Source organism: Mytilus californianus, unplaced genomic scaffold (genome assembly GCF_021869535.1).
Source record: "Mytilus californianus isolate M0D057914Y unplaced genomic scaffold, xbMytCali1.0.p SCAF_8, whole genome shotgun sequence".
Classification (NCBI taxonomy): Eukaryota; Metazoa; Mollusca; class Bivalvia; order Mytilida; family Mytilidae; genus Mytilus; species Mytilus californianus.
In genome coordinates, this window is record NW_026262734.1 from 11,073,691 (window position 1) to 11,089,777 (window position 16,087).

The window sequence follows — 16,087 nt, forward strand, 5'->3', positions numbered from 1 at the left end:
TACATTGTGTAATTGTTCTATGGTTATATTTTGTCTTCTTGTCATATATTTGTGCTTAAATGCTTTGTCTATAGCGTGTTTGTGGCAAAGACAAAAATGAAATCGTGTTTCCAATTAAGACTTTTCATTAGCATATATATTTTGTTAAACTTACCTTCACATGAGTTGCCCGAAAAACCCTTTGTACAATTGCAGCTATAGCTGTTTCCTGATATAACACATCTACCATCATGAAAACAAGGCTGGCTGGTGCAAGGTGTTACTGCAAACAATTTGAATGATTATTTCAGCCTCCCCTGTTGTTTGAATAATTCTTATTGGGAACTTCTTAAAATGTTTTTTATATGATTTCGAGAATCAAACTTTGTTCAATATATCATTTATACATGGTACATGTATTATTCATTGTATAACTTGGTGTAGAATATTCTGTTACTTGATAAAAACAAGATATAGCTAACATTCTGGTGTAATTTTGCTGTGCAAATTCATAAACTATCTTGGCCTTTTAACTTATTGAATCAAGCGAGAATGATGAGTCGTCCTTTTTAGACAAAACATATGACTGTAACAGATACTTGTATACAGTTATAATGGTAAACTACATACTGTTAAAATTCCATCAAAATTCATTTCCATTAACTGCTAAATGTGCTAATTTGAAAATAAGTCTTATAAGTAAAAAATGATTTTCGCTGAGTTTAATGCATACATTGCCTATCATTATAGACAGTGGTTTAATTTGATATGGCAATCTGGTTGAAGGATTTTTTTTAATAATTATATGAAACGAAACTATTATTTATATAGATTTCTAGGTTGTTGTTTTCATATTTTTATATAGATTTACTTTATTTATCAAAACTACGTATTGGGTAAATCAAACTTAATTCATGATGATAAGTACAGTGTATAGGAAATACATTCTTTGAACTTTTATTGTTTATTTTTTCCTTCTTCACTACGCTAGATATAAACCTGACCTACACCTCGTTTAAATATAAGACTGTCGGTTTAAAGTAGATATACACTCATCATATATACCAGGATTAACATTTTGTACGCCAGACGAGCGTTTCGTCTGAAAAAGACTCATCAGTGACGCTCGAATCAAAAAAATTTTAAAGGGCCAAATAACGTACGAAGTTGAAGAGCAATGAGGACCCAAAATTCTTGCCAAATACAGCTAAGATAATCTATTCCTCAGGTAGAAAAAATGCAAGGGATGACTGTTTATTTGTTTACAGAAGAACTGTCTTCACTTAATCTTTTACCAGAATAAAAATTTCCTCTCCAGTTTATTACATCGCTTCTGAAGAAACATTAACATAGATAAAACCGCGCTTCACGTGAATTTCTTTTTCATATATATTATGTTAAACTTACCTTCACATGACTTGCCCGAAAATCCATTTGAACAATTGCAAATATAGCTATTTCCTGATATAGAACAGCTACCATCATGAAAACAAGGCTGACTGGTGCAAGGTGTTACTGCAAACAATTTAAATAATTAATTTCAACCTCCCCTGTTGCTTTAATAATTCCTTTAGTAGGAACCTTTTTGAAATATTATTTATATGATTACATGTATTAAAGTCTAATTTATTTTAATATATCATTTATATATCATTGTAAAAATTGGTGTATACCGTTCTGTTACTTGATACTTTAGAAAAAGGAAAATTAACCCGTTGGTTTAAATTAAGGCAAAAGCAGCTATGCTTTACAACTTCGTACTGTATTTGGCCTATTCATTATTTTTGACGAGTGTCAATGACACGTCTTTTATAGAAGAAACGTGCACCTGGTTTCAGATATAATAACCTTAGTATCGTTAATGAGTATTTTCTTTTTACCGTTGTTCAAATCTCGTAAATTGATTATTATCTTACCTCCTATAAATTTCTAGGAATATCATTGTTTAAAAGCGTACACCCGGAGACTTGTATATTCAATATTGGGTAACTGGGCGTGTTTTATTTTAAGACACGGTTAGTAGCAGTGCTACGTCCATATATCAAAACATGATGTTGAAAAAAATCTGAAACGTTTCGCCCATAGAAGAGATGGAGAAATTGATGATCAACGATTGCAAAATAAATGCAAAAATTTAAAGTCTAACAAATTGTTATTGATGATATTTGTTTTTGTAAGGACCAATATATGTAGGTTATTAATATTGAAGCCTTGATTGCTTTAATAGGCCACTGGTCTGAATTCCACACGTTAAAATAGTCGATAAGATAGATTTGATACACAATGTGCTTACGCTCTCACCCAATATGAAAGGAGTAGGTTCGGTAAGGCCCTAAAATGGCCCTTTATTCTAGCTGAAATTTGAAATTAGGATTTATTGACTAATGTCACAAAGAATCAATGGTAATATAATGACTAGATTGGAAAAACGTCTTTTTGTTGAAAATTTATGTTTTTGTGTTCACAAATAGCACTCTATTTGATTTTCCGCTAAAATTCGATGAAAACAGGTAAACATTACGTTGACGTTTTGGAGAGGAAACATAGAGCGCATGCGTCGACAACAAAGATGTTTTAGCATAATGTTTTTTTATGAAATTTTACATATTTGACTTGAATATTTTGTTTGTCGACGCCTGCGCTCTATGTTTCCTACATCGTAATTAGGTTGAAATCCGGACGATTTTGTGCAATGTTGCAAAAATCTCTATTTTTAACCTATTTTGGGATGTAAAAATCAATGCTTGAAAATAAAACTTTCGCAAAAAAAGATTTATTTAACTTTCTCATATGTTTTCATCACATTTAAACACGTTTTATCATAAAACATTAAACTTAATAATCGGGGCCTTACCGAACTTACTCCTTTACTTACAATGCACACCTTTTGGAATATCTGTGTTAATGCTAACAGTGACCAGAATTGAATCATTGTATTTACAGAGAACTTTCGATTATCTAAGATTACATAACTTATATAAAAAAAACTTTGAATAGATATAATGTATGCTATTTCTATAAATTAAGTGACGATAATGATAAGTAATTTGTACCTTCACATAATTTTCCAGAGTGTCCTTTAGGACAAACACACAGATAGCTGCCATTAACATTAAGACATGAAACAGAATTGACACAAGGACTATTGCTGCATGGTGTCACTGGAGCAAGAGAAAAAAAACCAATCTAATTGTAGCACGTAGTAATTTTCACGTTAACTATAGATCTATTCTATTGATGATTACAATTTAACATTTAAATAAAACATAACTTATAAGGATTTGTACATAGGTTTGGGAATAAGAATGAACATAATATTCATTATTTTTTTGATTGATATTGATGCAGTCTTCCTGTTGACAATACAACCGGCTCAGGAAAATACCATGCATTCTTTGAAATATTTGTGCATTGTTCAATTGCTTTAAAACGGCTTTTTAAAAATCCTCATATACTTCATTTGCGTGTCATACCTACCGGAATAACGTATATTGAACCTGTTATGGGCGATTTGATATTTTCTTTTTAATATGAACTTCCTTCATAAAAAAATAGCGCCAATAGCTGAAAAAAATCGCTTCTCAGAAATGAAACCGTGTTTTCAAATAATACCAGGTCTTCTAAAAAAAATGATAATTAACTTACCCTCGCATAGTTTGCCCGAATATCCCTTTGAACAATTACAACTGTAGCTGTGTCCTGATATAGAACAACTACCATCGTGAAAACAAGGCTGGTTACTACATGGCGTTACTGCAGATAATATAAAAAATCAAATCAACCTCTCCCCTTGTTTCTTACATTTTAATGTCAAATGGAATCTTCATGGCATGTTTATATGATTTCAGTATTTACTATTATAAGCAATCAAATATTTTTTCAATCCTTATTCCGTTTTGATATGTTTATTTTAGTTTACGTAATACTATAGAATAGGATATACTTCTGAAATTAAAATATATGCTTTATTCTGATAAAAACCCTTACGGATACAAAGGTATACAGAAAAATAATACAATTGTACAGTTGTGAGTTAACATTATAGGCTTAACAATTACAGCAAAATTAAATTTATATACGATAAAAAAAAAACATGTGCATTTTCTAACGTTTTATACATCGTATTTAAATTTCCTTTCAGTAGGAAACGTTGTTTTAGCTTTTTTAGATCTAAAAAGTTATTTGATTAATAACAATAACACACATGTTATACTTAATTTCCCTAAGCTTATATAGATCTAAATATATACAATTTCAAAATTCATAAAACCTTGTAACCCCTTTATGTGACAAGCTTTATTTGATTCTACTACATACATCGTCCAACGCCTGAAATTAATGTTATTCTTTTTAGCGATTTGATAACTTTTTTACAGAATATTATACAACAAGAATAACACTGTTGTTGATATGATTAATACTTTAAAATAAAACTAAAACAGATCATGAACCAACGGGCAACCTAATTACAAAAAGAAATACCTTCACATGATGATCCAGAAAATCCACTTCTACATGTGCACTGGCAGGTTGTCCCCGATACAGATTTTGTTCCTCCATTATCACAAGAAAAACCATCACATGGGTCAACTGTGAAATTGATTTTAATTTAAATAACACAGATGAGGATGATTATTTTATGTCTTGTGGCAAATTAAATGCATATTCAGTAACGTGATATAAATATAAGCCATGCGTTGTTTTACATGCTTAACCGGACATTTCTCAGCAGAAACATACACTCCGGCCCAACGCATGACGTTTAAACATATCAGCTACAATATTACGTTCGTGCATGATTGCTCTTTTCATTAATTATTGAACTGATTGAACACAATTATGAGAAAGAACAACTGAAATCGACACTATATAAGTTAAACGGTAACCATCATAAATTGGTTTACCAATTCGATGCGTCAGTATCTCAACGCAATAGCGACTTGATATCGCGGTCTTATTCTTAAGATACTATTACAGTAGTCTGATCTGTTAGTTTACCGATTGGATCTTATCCCCGATTGTGACATATTGACAGAACACGATTTCGCATGTGAGTGATGCATGCAAAGCAGGAGACACTTACCATGTTCACGCACCTGGTCTCTTTCTTTTATTAGTCATCTGATTCCCTTGGTTTTTGTTTAATTTGTTATACCTTGATGTGAACGTAGGAAAGCTACAGCTACCCTAAATCAATGTGCCAGTTGACAGGAAAACAATCTACTAGAAGTTATGTAATTCTACTCGGATATATTACTCTCATTACGAGGCAATTGGTTTATATGACGCCTGAGTAGCGGAGAAGTAGGCAATACAATTGTTTGGATTTTTCGGTTTGATCAGGATCTAAATTTAAAGGCACGAAAGTTATTGCATGAAATACATTTGTTGATCATTTTACAAAAAACTATATCATCAGTATGATTGATGTATAACATTAAAAAAAAATGATAGGTAGATGATATCTAAGGGAACTTGAAACTCATACGTCGAAGACTTATTGACAACGCCATTGCAAAAAAAATGTAAAAAAACGACAAAAAAGATACGACAATCTACAAAACACAACATTAAAAAAACTAAAGACTGAGCTACACGAGCCTCACCAAAAACCGAATGTGATCTCTGATACACTTACAGTGTTTGCAGATCCTGCTAAACATGTGACCTATGTTGTGTTCTCCTATAAAATACCTTAATAAGTAGTATAAAGTTATAAGCTATTATGCAATATTGGGTTGATAGTTTACTTTTATTGACTATACGTCATCGGTTATGTAAAGTTTCTTACCCTGAAACTTAGCTGAATTTGTAATTTTGTAAGTTATTGTATTATGTGTTATTTGTACTTAACGTTCTGTTGATAATACCTTCACACAGTTTTCCAGCATATCCTATTAGACAAACACAAATATGGCCACCATCAACATTGAAACATGATCCAGAATTAACACAAGGACTACTGCTGCATGGTTTACCTAAAACAAAGTTGAAATAATAAGTATTTTAATTTAAAAGGTATCCGCTTTTATGAAACAGTGGATTCGCATAGCGGGTGATGCATGAGAGCAGGATTGATTGATTGTTAATTGCTTAACGTCCATTGGCAAATATTTCATGCATGTTCATGACGACATGATAGCAAGGGACGTTGACCAATATGGTATGGCTTCTTTTGTAGTTTATATGCGACTCGCCCAGTTTTTTGTTGTCTTCATTGTTCATCTTAATCCATTTATCAGAAGAGGACATCGGTACTAAATTCGTAACAACAAAATTCAGTTTTTACATCATATGTATTCCTAATTGTTTTGTTTTCGTTTGATTTATTGTTCATTCATTCTTATCTGAACATACATTTAATATTTCCCACTGGATGTTAAGCAATCAATCAATCACTCATTGTGTAGATTAATATTGAATATTCCTTTTCAAATCGTTGATTATTCATTGTGATCTGTATACTGTACACTCTCCAGTGTTGCTTATAATTAAAGCCACTATTGTTTTAACAATTATCAGTAAAACCAATTGCGAACATGTCTTCTGGTCGTTATCTTCTATTTTAGTTCATGTATTCTGTTAATAATACATTTGCACTATTTGGAAGAGTATACAAAAATAATATATCATAGTCACCGTCTTTTTTTTTCTATTTTTAAAATTATTCAGTTACACAGATACCTTCACACAGTTTGCCATAGTATCCATCTAAACAATTACAACTGAAGCTGTTTTCTGATATTGAACAACTACCACCATGAAGACAAGGTTGACTGCTACAAGATGTTACTGAAAACAAATTTCCATAAAACAAAATCAGATAATTTTGGAACGGTTCTTCGTTTTTATATTATTCTAATAATAGAAATAAGAAGATGTGGTATGAGTGACAATGAGACAACTCTCCATCCAAGACACAATGTGTAAAAAGTAAACAATTATAGGTCAAAGTACAGCCTTCAACACGGAGCCTTGGCTCACACCGAACAGCAAGATATAAAAGGCCCCAACATGACCAGTGTAAAACAATTCAAACAGGAAAACCAACAGTCTAATTTGTATAAAAAACGAGAAACGAGAAACACTTAAGAACCACATCAACAAACGACAACCACTGAAATAGATTCCTTACTTAGGACAGGTGCAAACAAATGCAGAGGTTTAAACGTTTTTACAGGCGCCAACCTTCACCCTAACCTGAAATAGTAGTGTAACATTACAACATAGAAAGACACACTATATAATATCACCTGTTGTTAGACTTTGTTTTCTTATATTTGTTTTGTTTTCTTTTAAATGTTTACTTTTCTTAGATTCTCCTTTGAAATTATGATTTTGTCAAAAAAAAACAACTATAACTCCCTCCGCTAAAGTTGACCTAAAAGGTATTTGGATATTTTCTAGGTCCCTTTTGGTCATATAGCACTTCCAGTATTCTTGTGTTTATATCATTGGCCTCCACATTTTTGTTGTTAAACGTTCCTGCCGAAAGGGAATAAAAAAAAGGCACTTTGAACAAAGCAAAGCTACGAAAAGTTATTTTCATTTATTTATCAAGTTATCATATGATCTCTCATTTTATGATACGGATCTTGCCTTTTTTATCAAATCATTTATGGCTGTTTACTACAAATGCTGTGATGCTTGTATTATTAGTGCTGTTGCTGAAAAAATTTGCGTACATTTGGTATTTGATTATTTTTACTTATACATGTAGGACTCAGAGGTGCAATGGGACGCTGAAGTGCGATGGTCACGCTGAAGTGCGATGGTCTACGCCGAAGTGCGTTGGTCCGGTCGCTGATGTGCGATGGTCTGTTTGACCGTGATGGCTAGTTTAATATCTACAGATCTGCATTTATTATGAGAAGCAGATTTGTTTAAATGTTAGTAAAAAAAATACATTCATTATTGTCTATGTCTGTCCTTAATTTCAGTTGCATACTAAATGAAAGATCGTCCTCTTTGATTTTCTGCATGTGGACACAATTCTGCGTTAACATTTTATCATTACTTTGTTCCTCTCATGGGTTCCTCGTTAACCGTAATATCATAATACGGAGAGTCTGTCTGCGGACCCGTATGAATTTAGAGAATACAACGCTCCATCGTACGAAAAAGGAACCTTTTGTAGATTTAAAAATAAAAAAACACACAACAGAAGGTAAACTTTCCCCTATCCACCAATTCTCTCCGTTTCTTGTAGTATTAAAGGTTTACCCGCCTATTAACTTAAAAACACTTAAAAACTAAAAAAAACTGCTTCTAACATACAAATTGACTTCTACATTGACATGAAAAGCATTGAAAATGTAGTTTGTATAGACCATCGCACTTCAGCGTTACCAACATCGCACTTCGGCGAATCAATCAACAAGTAAGCGTCACAATGCCACCATTACACCTCAGCGTGATAAAAAACGCACTTCAGCGTCAAACCATCGTACATCAGCGTGACCATCGCGGTTCAGAATCATACGTATATTTGAAAAAAGTGAGCCGAAAAATACCAAAGGGACATTCAAACTCAAAGTCGAAAATAAACTGACAACGCCATGGCTAAAATAGAAAAAGACAAACAGACAAACAAACAAATAGACAAACAACAGTACACAAAACACAACATAGAAAACTAAAGAACAAATCCCACCAAAATCTGAGTGCCATGAAATAAGACATTACTTCTATTATGTGGTTAAAGCAAACACATTCACATTGGTTCAAATTAATGATATATACATAAACATTATTTTTCCTGCTATCTAGACATTTAAGCCCATATAATCGTTGGTTGATTATTCTCTGGGGATTTATTCATTTGATACCTTACCTAAAATTTGAAGGGAAAAAAATCTATCTTTAAAAATACTCAAGGTAAATATGATTTTACCTTTAACATTTTTAAAAAACTTAGTCACTAGCACTTATTTTCACCTGTTTAGCAAATCAAAGCATATGTGTTTTTGAAAATGTTACTTTTAAAATAAGACAAGGAAAGAGAGCTAGAGATAAAAAATAAATTATATTCTCTCGATCATATATGTATATAAATGAAGAAAATATCTTCTATTACAATACACAATTTACCTTCGCACAATTTGCCGGAAAACCCGTCTAGACAGCTGCAATTAAATGCGTCTCCCATTATAAAACATTTGCCATTATTAAAACAAGGCTTTCTGCTACAAGGTGTTACTGCAATTGCAAAATATAAGAATGAGATTTTAAATATCTGAAAAAAAAGTAGAAACAAAAATGTATACAATTTTTCAATTATGTTTATGATTGCAAATTGTCTCTTAATGTATGGATTTGATCAATAATATGCATAGAATTGCGATGTTAGGTCACATATATCAATTTCGACATGTAAACGTAATTCGAAGAAATATCACCAATAGTGTTTCTATATTAGAGTGTCGAGATTTATTCATCCTTACTATTGCCAATAACAAATACTAGATTCTGAAAGGCATCAGACTTTCGCTATTTTTCATTATTTCAGAGGCAAAATAATTGCTCTAATCAAACCTCTGCCCTTTGTCTGCATATTTCTAGTTCTCTTTATTACGTTATTAAAAATTGAGATTGCAACGCCTTCAGAGAAAATGTACCGTAGATACTTCGTAGATATGTTTATGCCCTTTTACGTTTTGTTCTCAATGATAAAATTCAGCTTTTAAGAGTTTTAATATAGAGAGTACCCGATGACGAAACCATGTCATTCATGTGTTTTATTCTTTTGAATATGAATATATCAACTCAAGTTTATTGCCTAATTCGTACTAAGCATACGATTAATCTTTTTTCTGTACTATGCGCAATATATTTTCAAGTCTTCTGCCTTTACTAAGTTTATGTCTTCACATCAACGATCCAGCACCGACAAAAGTAAAAAAACCCTGTTCCCGAAATATTGAAAAATATAAATTCGAAGAGAATAACAAAATCCTTTTAAGAACAGCTTAAATTTAAACATTTGAAAATATCAAAGTATTTGTTTTTAAATTTCCGGACTTACATGTACGTTTTGTTTCTATAATGACTTCATCGTGCTACATTGTAAATCATCTGTTGCAAAGACTCATTAGGCATGTGTTTGAACCATTTTGGTCTTACCGACTTCGTGACTATAATAAAAGGGTATTGAAAACACGTTTAAAATTACTTTCATATCTTTTATATGATTGCTGAATAGCAAGTACTATAAATGCCAACTAAATTTCCATAATGTACCTTCACACGTTTTGCCAGAATATCCTGCAGGGCAAGAGCATACATAACTTCCATTTGCACTAAAACATGTTCCGTTATGTTCACAAGGATGGCTGCTACAAGGAGTGACTGGTTCAATGGACAATGTAAAAAAAAACAATCACTGCATTATAGGAATATTTTATTTTTTTAATTTAATTTTTATGCTTTGAGAAAAAAAGCATTTGAAGTTAAAAACTTTTTAATTAAATACTAAAACATTTGGTTAGTTAACTTATTGATATATACACTGAAATCTTTAAAATTCGAAAATGCATAATCTCTCTCTCCCTCTGAGTGTGAGTTTACAGTACATACGCTTTGGTTTTTATTTTTTTTTTTTTTTTTTTCTCTCTTTTTTTTAGTTTTTACAAAGCCATACAACATTTTAACTGTATACAGATTGAGCATCTTTATATTCATTACATCTAAAATTTTAATCGAAGTTTCAAGTAAAAATATTTTCATTTATCAAAATACAAAATCATTTTATTAATGTAAAGCAATTAGAAGTTAGTGACACCCTGTTAACTTATAATAGCTCTGTCTCTATTTGTATCTTTACTTAAGAATTACCGTACTGTAGTTGAAGAGTTGCCTCCGTCAATTAGCGATTTGACGGTCGCAAATGCAGTTTTACTGGCCAAGCGTAGTGGCATATCTTCAGTTGCAGTATTGTTATTCTTATTTTAATGCATTAAACAAAAAGAAATTGCACATTAAAGCTTGAAAAAATTAATAAATTGAAGATAAAAATAGATTCCGCGAAAATTCATGAAGTATTTTAATGCATAAACATATTACAAAAGATGACGTCATACAAATAAAAAAATGTTAAAACCGAAGGTGATTTACTTACTTGTACGATTAAGAACTGGACGAAATAACATTTTTGAGGAACTTTATTTTTATTTTTGATTATATTATATTTATCAAACATTGGTGAATGCCATCATTTCAAAATGGCGTCCCAAGACATGTCAATTGTGTAGATTTGACGTTAAATTATAGCGAATGAAAAAACTTGCTAGTACCGAATGCATTATTATATGTTAACCACTTATCAATACCTTCACATAATTCCCCTGAGTATCCCGTTAAACAGTCACAACTGTAGCTGCTCCCAAATATAGAACAGCTGCCACTGTGCAAACAAGGCTGGCTGCTGCAGGGTGTTACTGGAAGTAAATTTGAATAAAAAACAAACCTGATCCTACCGTACGATTTGCCAAAATGTTGCAGTCAGTTGAAATATTTATCATATTTATAAACTTTCTGTCAGTATTGCAAAATATTGAATCAGCCATGTAAATTCAATATGTTTCTGTTACAATGATATCATTCCACTTCATATTTCTTTCGTTTCTTGTATAGACATCTTAATATCATCACTTTGTCTCCTGGCATATTGCAGTCTTAACGGTATTCAAATCCAAATGATTCTGACTTTTAGGCTAAATATAAGATGTTGTCATACAGAACTCAATTAATATAAAAATATCTATATCTACATATTTTATTCTTATCTTAGTACAATGTGAGTATTTCAGCTGTGCAAAGATTATATTCATTTGTTATAATATATTTAATCCCATTGGTTATTTCAATGTCAATCGGCTAGATAAAGTTGTTAATGATGTAATATTGAATATTATTGTGCACCTTTTAAAAATGATTTCATACTGCGAAATGCCGTCATAAGTATTATGAATTATCGACAAGAAAAAAGTACCTTCACATGATGATCCAGAGAAGCCACTTCTACATGTACAGTCACACGTTCGTCCTAATATAATTTTTGTTCCTCCATTATAACATGAAAAACCACCACACGGATCAACTGTGAACAATATACATATATATATAGACAAGAAAACAACTCTCCCATAAAATTTGCCAAAAAAAAAACGAAAAACCTTCACAGAACGAATAGACTTCTTCATGTACACTAAAATGTTGGGTCGTATTTATTTTTGATTTTTTCCAATATCCCATTCAATACCACCAACTAAGATCAATATTGCTGTGAAAGAGGCCTCCCAACATGTTCAATGCATACTAGTAATACTTATTGTTTTATCTATTCCGATATAACACGTTTATATGACGAAAAATTGGATTCTATAGGTGTGAAGATTTGATAATTGACACTATAAGCTTGTTTTTCTTTCTCATAACATTGTAATGAAGAGTTTTATAATGGTTACAAAGAACATAAAGGCATGAAGGCGTAGTCAATGAGGAACCAGGTTACCAATAACAATACATGATGAAATTGAGGATTCGTAGTCTGTCACTCAATATATGAAAGACACACGTTAACTTTTAAAACAAAATGTTAGTATTCTTTGAGAATATTGTACCTTCACAAAGTTTCCCAGAATAGCCTATTGGACAATCACAAACATAGCTTCCATTTGCATTTACGCAATATCCAGAATTTTCACATGGACTACTGCTGCATGGTGTCACTGACAAAACAGTCAACAAGAATATGTTAATAAATTAAAAACCAATTGTTCAGAGAACAATTAAAGGTCTTTCCACCTGTAAAGATCTATTTTGATGTGAAAATATTAAATTCATCATGTATACAAATGAGATAAAAGCAAAGGTCAAAATCTAGCACGTCAAATTTACCTATGACCTTGAGCTCAATTTTAAGGTCATAAACCAAGGACCTCAAATCAAAAGACCCTAGGTCTTAATCATATATAGTTAATGAGTTATATCACCATACGCGTGATTTTAAATATAAGAGGGGAGGAAACTCCTATTTGGTGTCTATGTACCCTTTCAACCAAACATTTGTGTAACGACATGTCGCAACTAACAATTTAGTAAAAATATGTCGTCGATATCTTATGCAGTTTTTGAAAAGAAGTGAAAATAACCCAAAATCAAAATTTAGAATATGACCTTAACCTTTGACCTTGACCTAATTTTTTTAATTTTTTTTTTTGGACCAAGGACCTCAATCACCTATGGTTTACCAATAACAAATGCATATCACTTATATCAAATGCATAAGGGGAAATAACTCTCATATGGAATCTCTATACCGCTTCGGTCAAAATTATTCTAAACATCCTGAGGATATATCGAGCAATTTGGAAAAAATAAATTTGTCGTAATCTTTTACGGCTGCGAAGGAGATGTACAAAAAAAAGAAAAACAGTGTTCAGGGAGATAACTCTTACAAAGAAAATTGTTCGGCTTAGCAGGGTCAACTTTAAAAGCGCATAAACTGTTCGATAGCATATACCAAATATCTAAGCGACATGTTGCGAAACAATATTAACACGCAAGAAACAAATTTGGCGGAAGACAAAAAATAAAATAATAATAAAAAACCAATTTTTCAGAGAACAATTGAAGGTCTTTCCACAGCAATTTTCAAATTTATTGAAAAGAAGCTAGTTCTTGTTTACTCAAAGTTAAAATTGGCATCTTATCAGTTTCTTCATACTGATGCGATACATAAGTGGTTTCTATATACTTCTGAGTGAAGTAAGGGAGATAATTAGCTACTTCCTGTGAAGTAAATGTCACTTCCGGTCTCATATGATAGTTTCTTCCACACTGATTCTAAAAATATAGTTTCTATATACTTTTGCCTGTAAACCAGAAGATAATTTGTCACTTCCGGTTATCGAAAGTCATTTCTAGTCTTTAGTGATAAGTTAATGTATTAAGATTACAAAAAATATGGATTCCGAGTACTTTTCCATGAAGAAAGTGCAAAAATGGATACTTCCGGTTGTCATTTATCAAGGTCATATGTCACCCAACCTTTTGTAAAAGGTCATATGGCTTTATAATGAACCAAGTTGAAGTAATAATCAATCAACCTTATAATTAGACATATCAGGAGCACTAACTCCTATAAGATGCCATTAGATTGTTTCAAACCAAATGTAACATATCTTCATTACAATAAAGCAAACATTTTGCACTTGTTCTTTCATATATATCTTTAAAAGTGTTGGAGAAAATGCAAAAACAAGGAAAAGTCAAAATTGAGAACTTGACCTTGACCTTTGACCTTGACCTCATTTTCTAAGTTAGGACCAATGGACCTCAAATAAAAAGATTCCATGGTTATACGGTTAACGGTTTATGAGTTAAAAAAACATACCGACAAATTTATTTTGTAAAGGTAGATAACTCCTATAAAATTTCATCGAATCGCTTTGATCCAAATTAGCCAAACATTCCTGAGGATGTAACAAACAATTTAGAAAAAGAATTTTGTCGATATCTTGTTTTCGAAGGAGATGCACACACTTGATTAACAGTGAATAGGGAGATTACTCTTACAAAGAAAATTGTTCGGCTTAGAATGTGCGAAAATAAAAAGCGCATAAACTGTTTGATACTATATAAGAAATATCTTAGCGACATATTGCGAAACAAAAATTTTACGCGAGATCAAAATTTGGCGGAAGAAAAAAATAATAAATATAAATCATTTGTTTTAAAAACAATTCTTAAACGGTTTTTCCCCTCCGAAACATGAATAGTTGATTTTTTTTATTGACTGACTGATTGATTGGTTGATTGGTTGGTTGGTTGGTTAGTTGGTTGGTTGGTTGACTGACATATTAATTAAACACATGGGATAGGGTCTCTTGGAACGAGCGAAAAAGAAACAAATGCGATCTTGGGCCCCGTATTAAACAGATTTATTGATTAGTTGGTTGGTTGGTTGGTTGATTGATTGATTTATTGATTGATTGTTTGATTGATTGATTGATTGATTGAAAGTCTGCATGGCATTATCTCTCTCTTAGCGAGGCCTAGGACTTAAAGTCGATATTCTGACCAACGACGTGGCTGCGTACTTATACATCCTGCACCCCCAAACGGACATTTTCGGGATATCCTATTGAATAAAAGTCCTTACATCTTCTTTTTTTTTAATTTACTTTATTTTCTATTGGAACTCGTACTTCATGGTTTTTTTTACGTGTTGTGTGTGCATTTTGTTTGAACATGTAGGAAAAAACTGAGTAACATTTTGTCTTGGAAGTTTCACTTTCTATATTTGGATATAGAATGTTTCATTCTAATTTTAGGTCAGCGCGCGCGAGGGTGTTTTGAAGTCACATGACGCTCAAATTTAAATGTCTGGAGAATATTAATTTCTTTTCAGGGGAGACCGTTGAACAGAGCACATGTGTAATGATCGGAGAAACACGATCAATATTGGTTTTATGATTTACAGGTCATTGACGACGGATCATGCATGCATCTTACGTATACATGTTTACGGGAGCACATAATTGTATTTTAATGCATGTTTAGAAATTTGAATGTAAGAATTCAGCAATATTTACGAATTTAGGATCAATTTCTACGTCATTGAATTTTATTTCGCAATCAAGCGGACCGCAACTAACGGGAACTTTTTTTACTTGATTCATTTTCTATTTTACAGGTTAACTATTGTCGTTCAATGCATTCACACAAACATAATGCTGTTATTTTAGTATTTTAACAAATCGTTCATCGATTAATTTCAGAAAACACATGAATTGGAGCAGATTTTTGCAGGAATGAATTTCTATTTAAGAAGTTTGTTTATAAGAAAGATTGCATTTTTACAGTAAAATGTACAGGACTGGATTTCAAGGCGAAATGGGATTCCTCCAAAAAGAAAGAAACAAAGAAAAAGGGGGGGGGGGGTTGGTAGGAGTGGAGGATGGTGGACCTTGGTTGATAAATCACAATAAGATGCATGTATACATCATGCTAACTGCAAATTTTAAAGCTATAATTAGTTCATTTTGTTCATTTTACCGTTTCAGTGGCATGGAACCCCTAAAACAAGGACGCGTACCTTTTCGAC

General features: G+C 31.9%; 1 protein-coding gene across 1 annotated transcript in view; it reads right to left on the minus strand.

Moving 5' to 3' along the window:
- LOC127711453 (fibrillin-1-like) overlaps positions 1–16,087 on the minus strand; it is a gene marked incomplete at its 5' end in the record, with an annotated part of 283,783 nt that overhangs the window by 259,260 nt on the left and 8,436 nt on the right. Inside the window, 12 exons of the mRNA XM_052217522.1 lie at positions 155–262; positions 1,387–1,494; positions 3,033–3,140; positions 3,625–3,732; positions 4,462–4,569; positions 5,850–5,957; positions 6,664–6,771; positions 9,070–9,177; positions 10,219–10,326; positions 11,307–11,414; positions 11,969–12,076; positions 12,600–12,707. Coding sequence (XP_052073482.1) covers positions 155–262; positions 1,387–1,494; positions 3,033–3,140; positions 3,625–3,732; positions 4,462–4,569; positions 5,850–5,957; positions 6,664–6,771; positions 9,070–9,177; positions 10,219–10,326; positions 11,307–11,414; positions 11,969–12,076; positions 12,600–12,707 — 1,296 coding nt within the window. The remainder of the gene's footprint in view (positions 1–154; positions 263–1,386; positions 1,495–3,032; positions 3,141–3,624; positions 3,733–4,461; positions 4,570–5,849; positions 5,958–6,663; positions 6,772–9,069; positions 9,178–10,218; positions 10,327–11,306; positions 11,415–11,968; positions 12,077–12,599; positions 12,708–16,087) is intronic.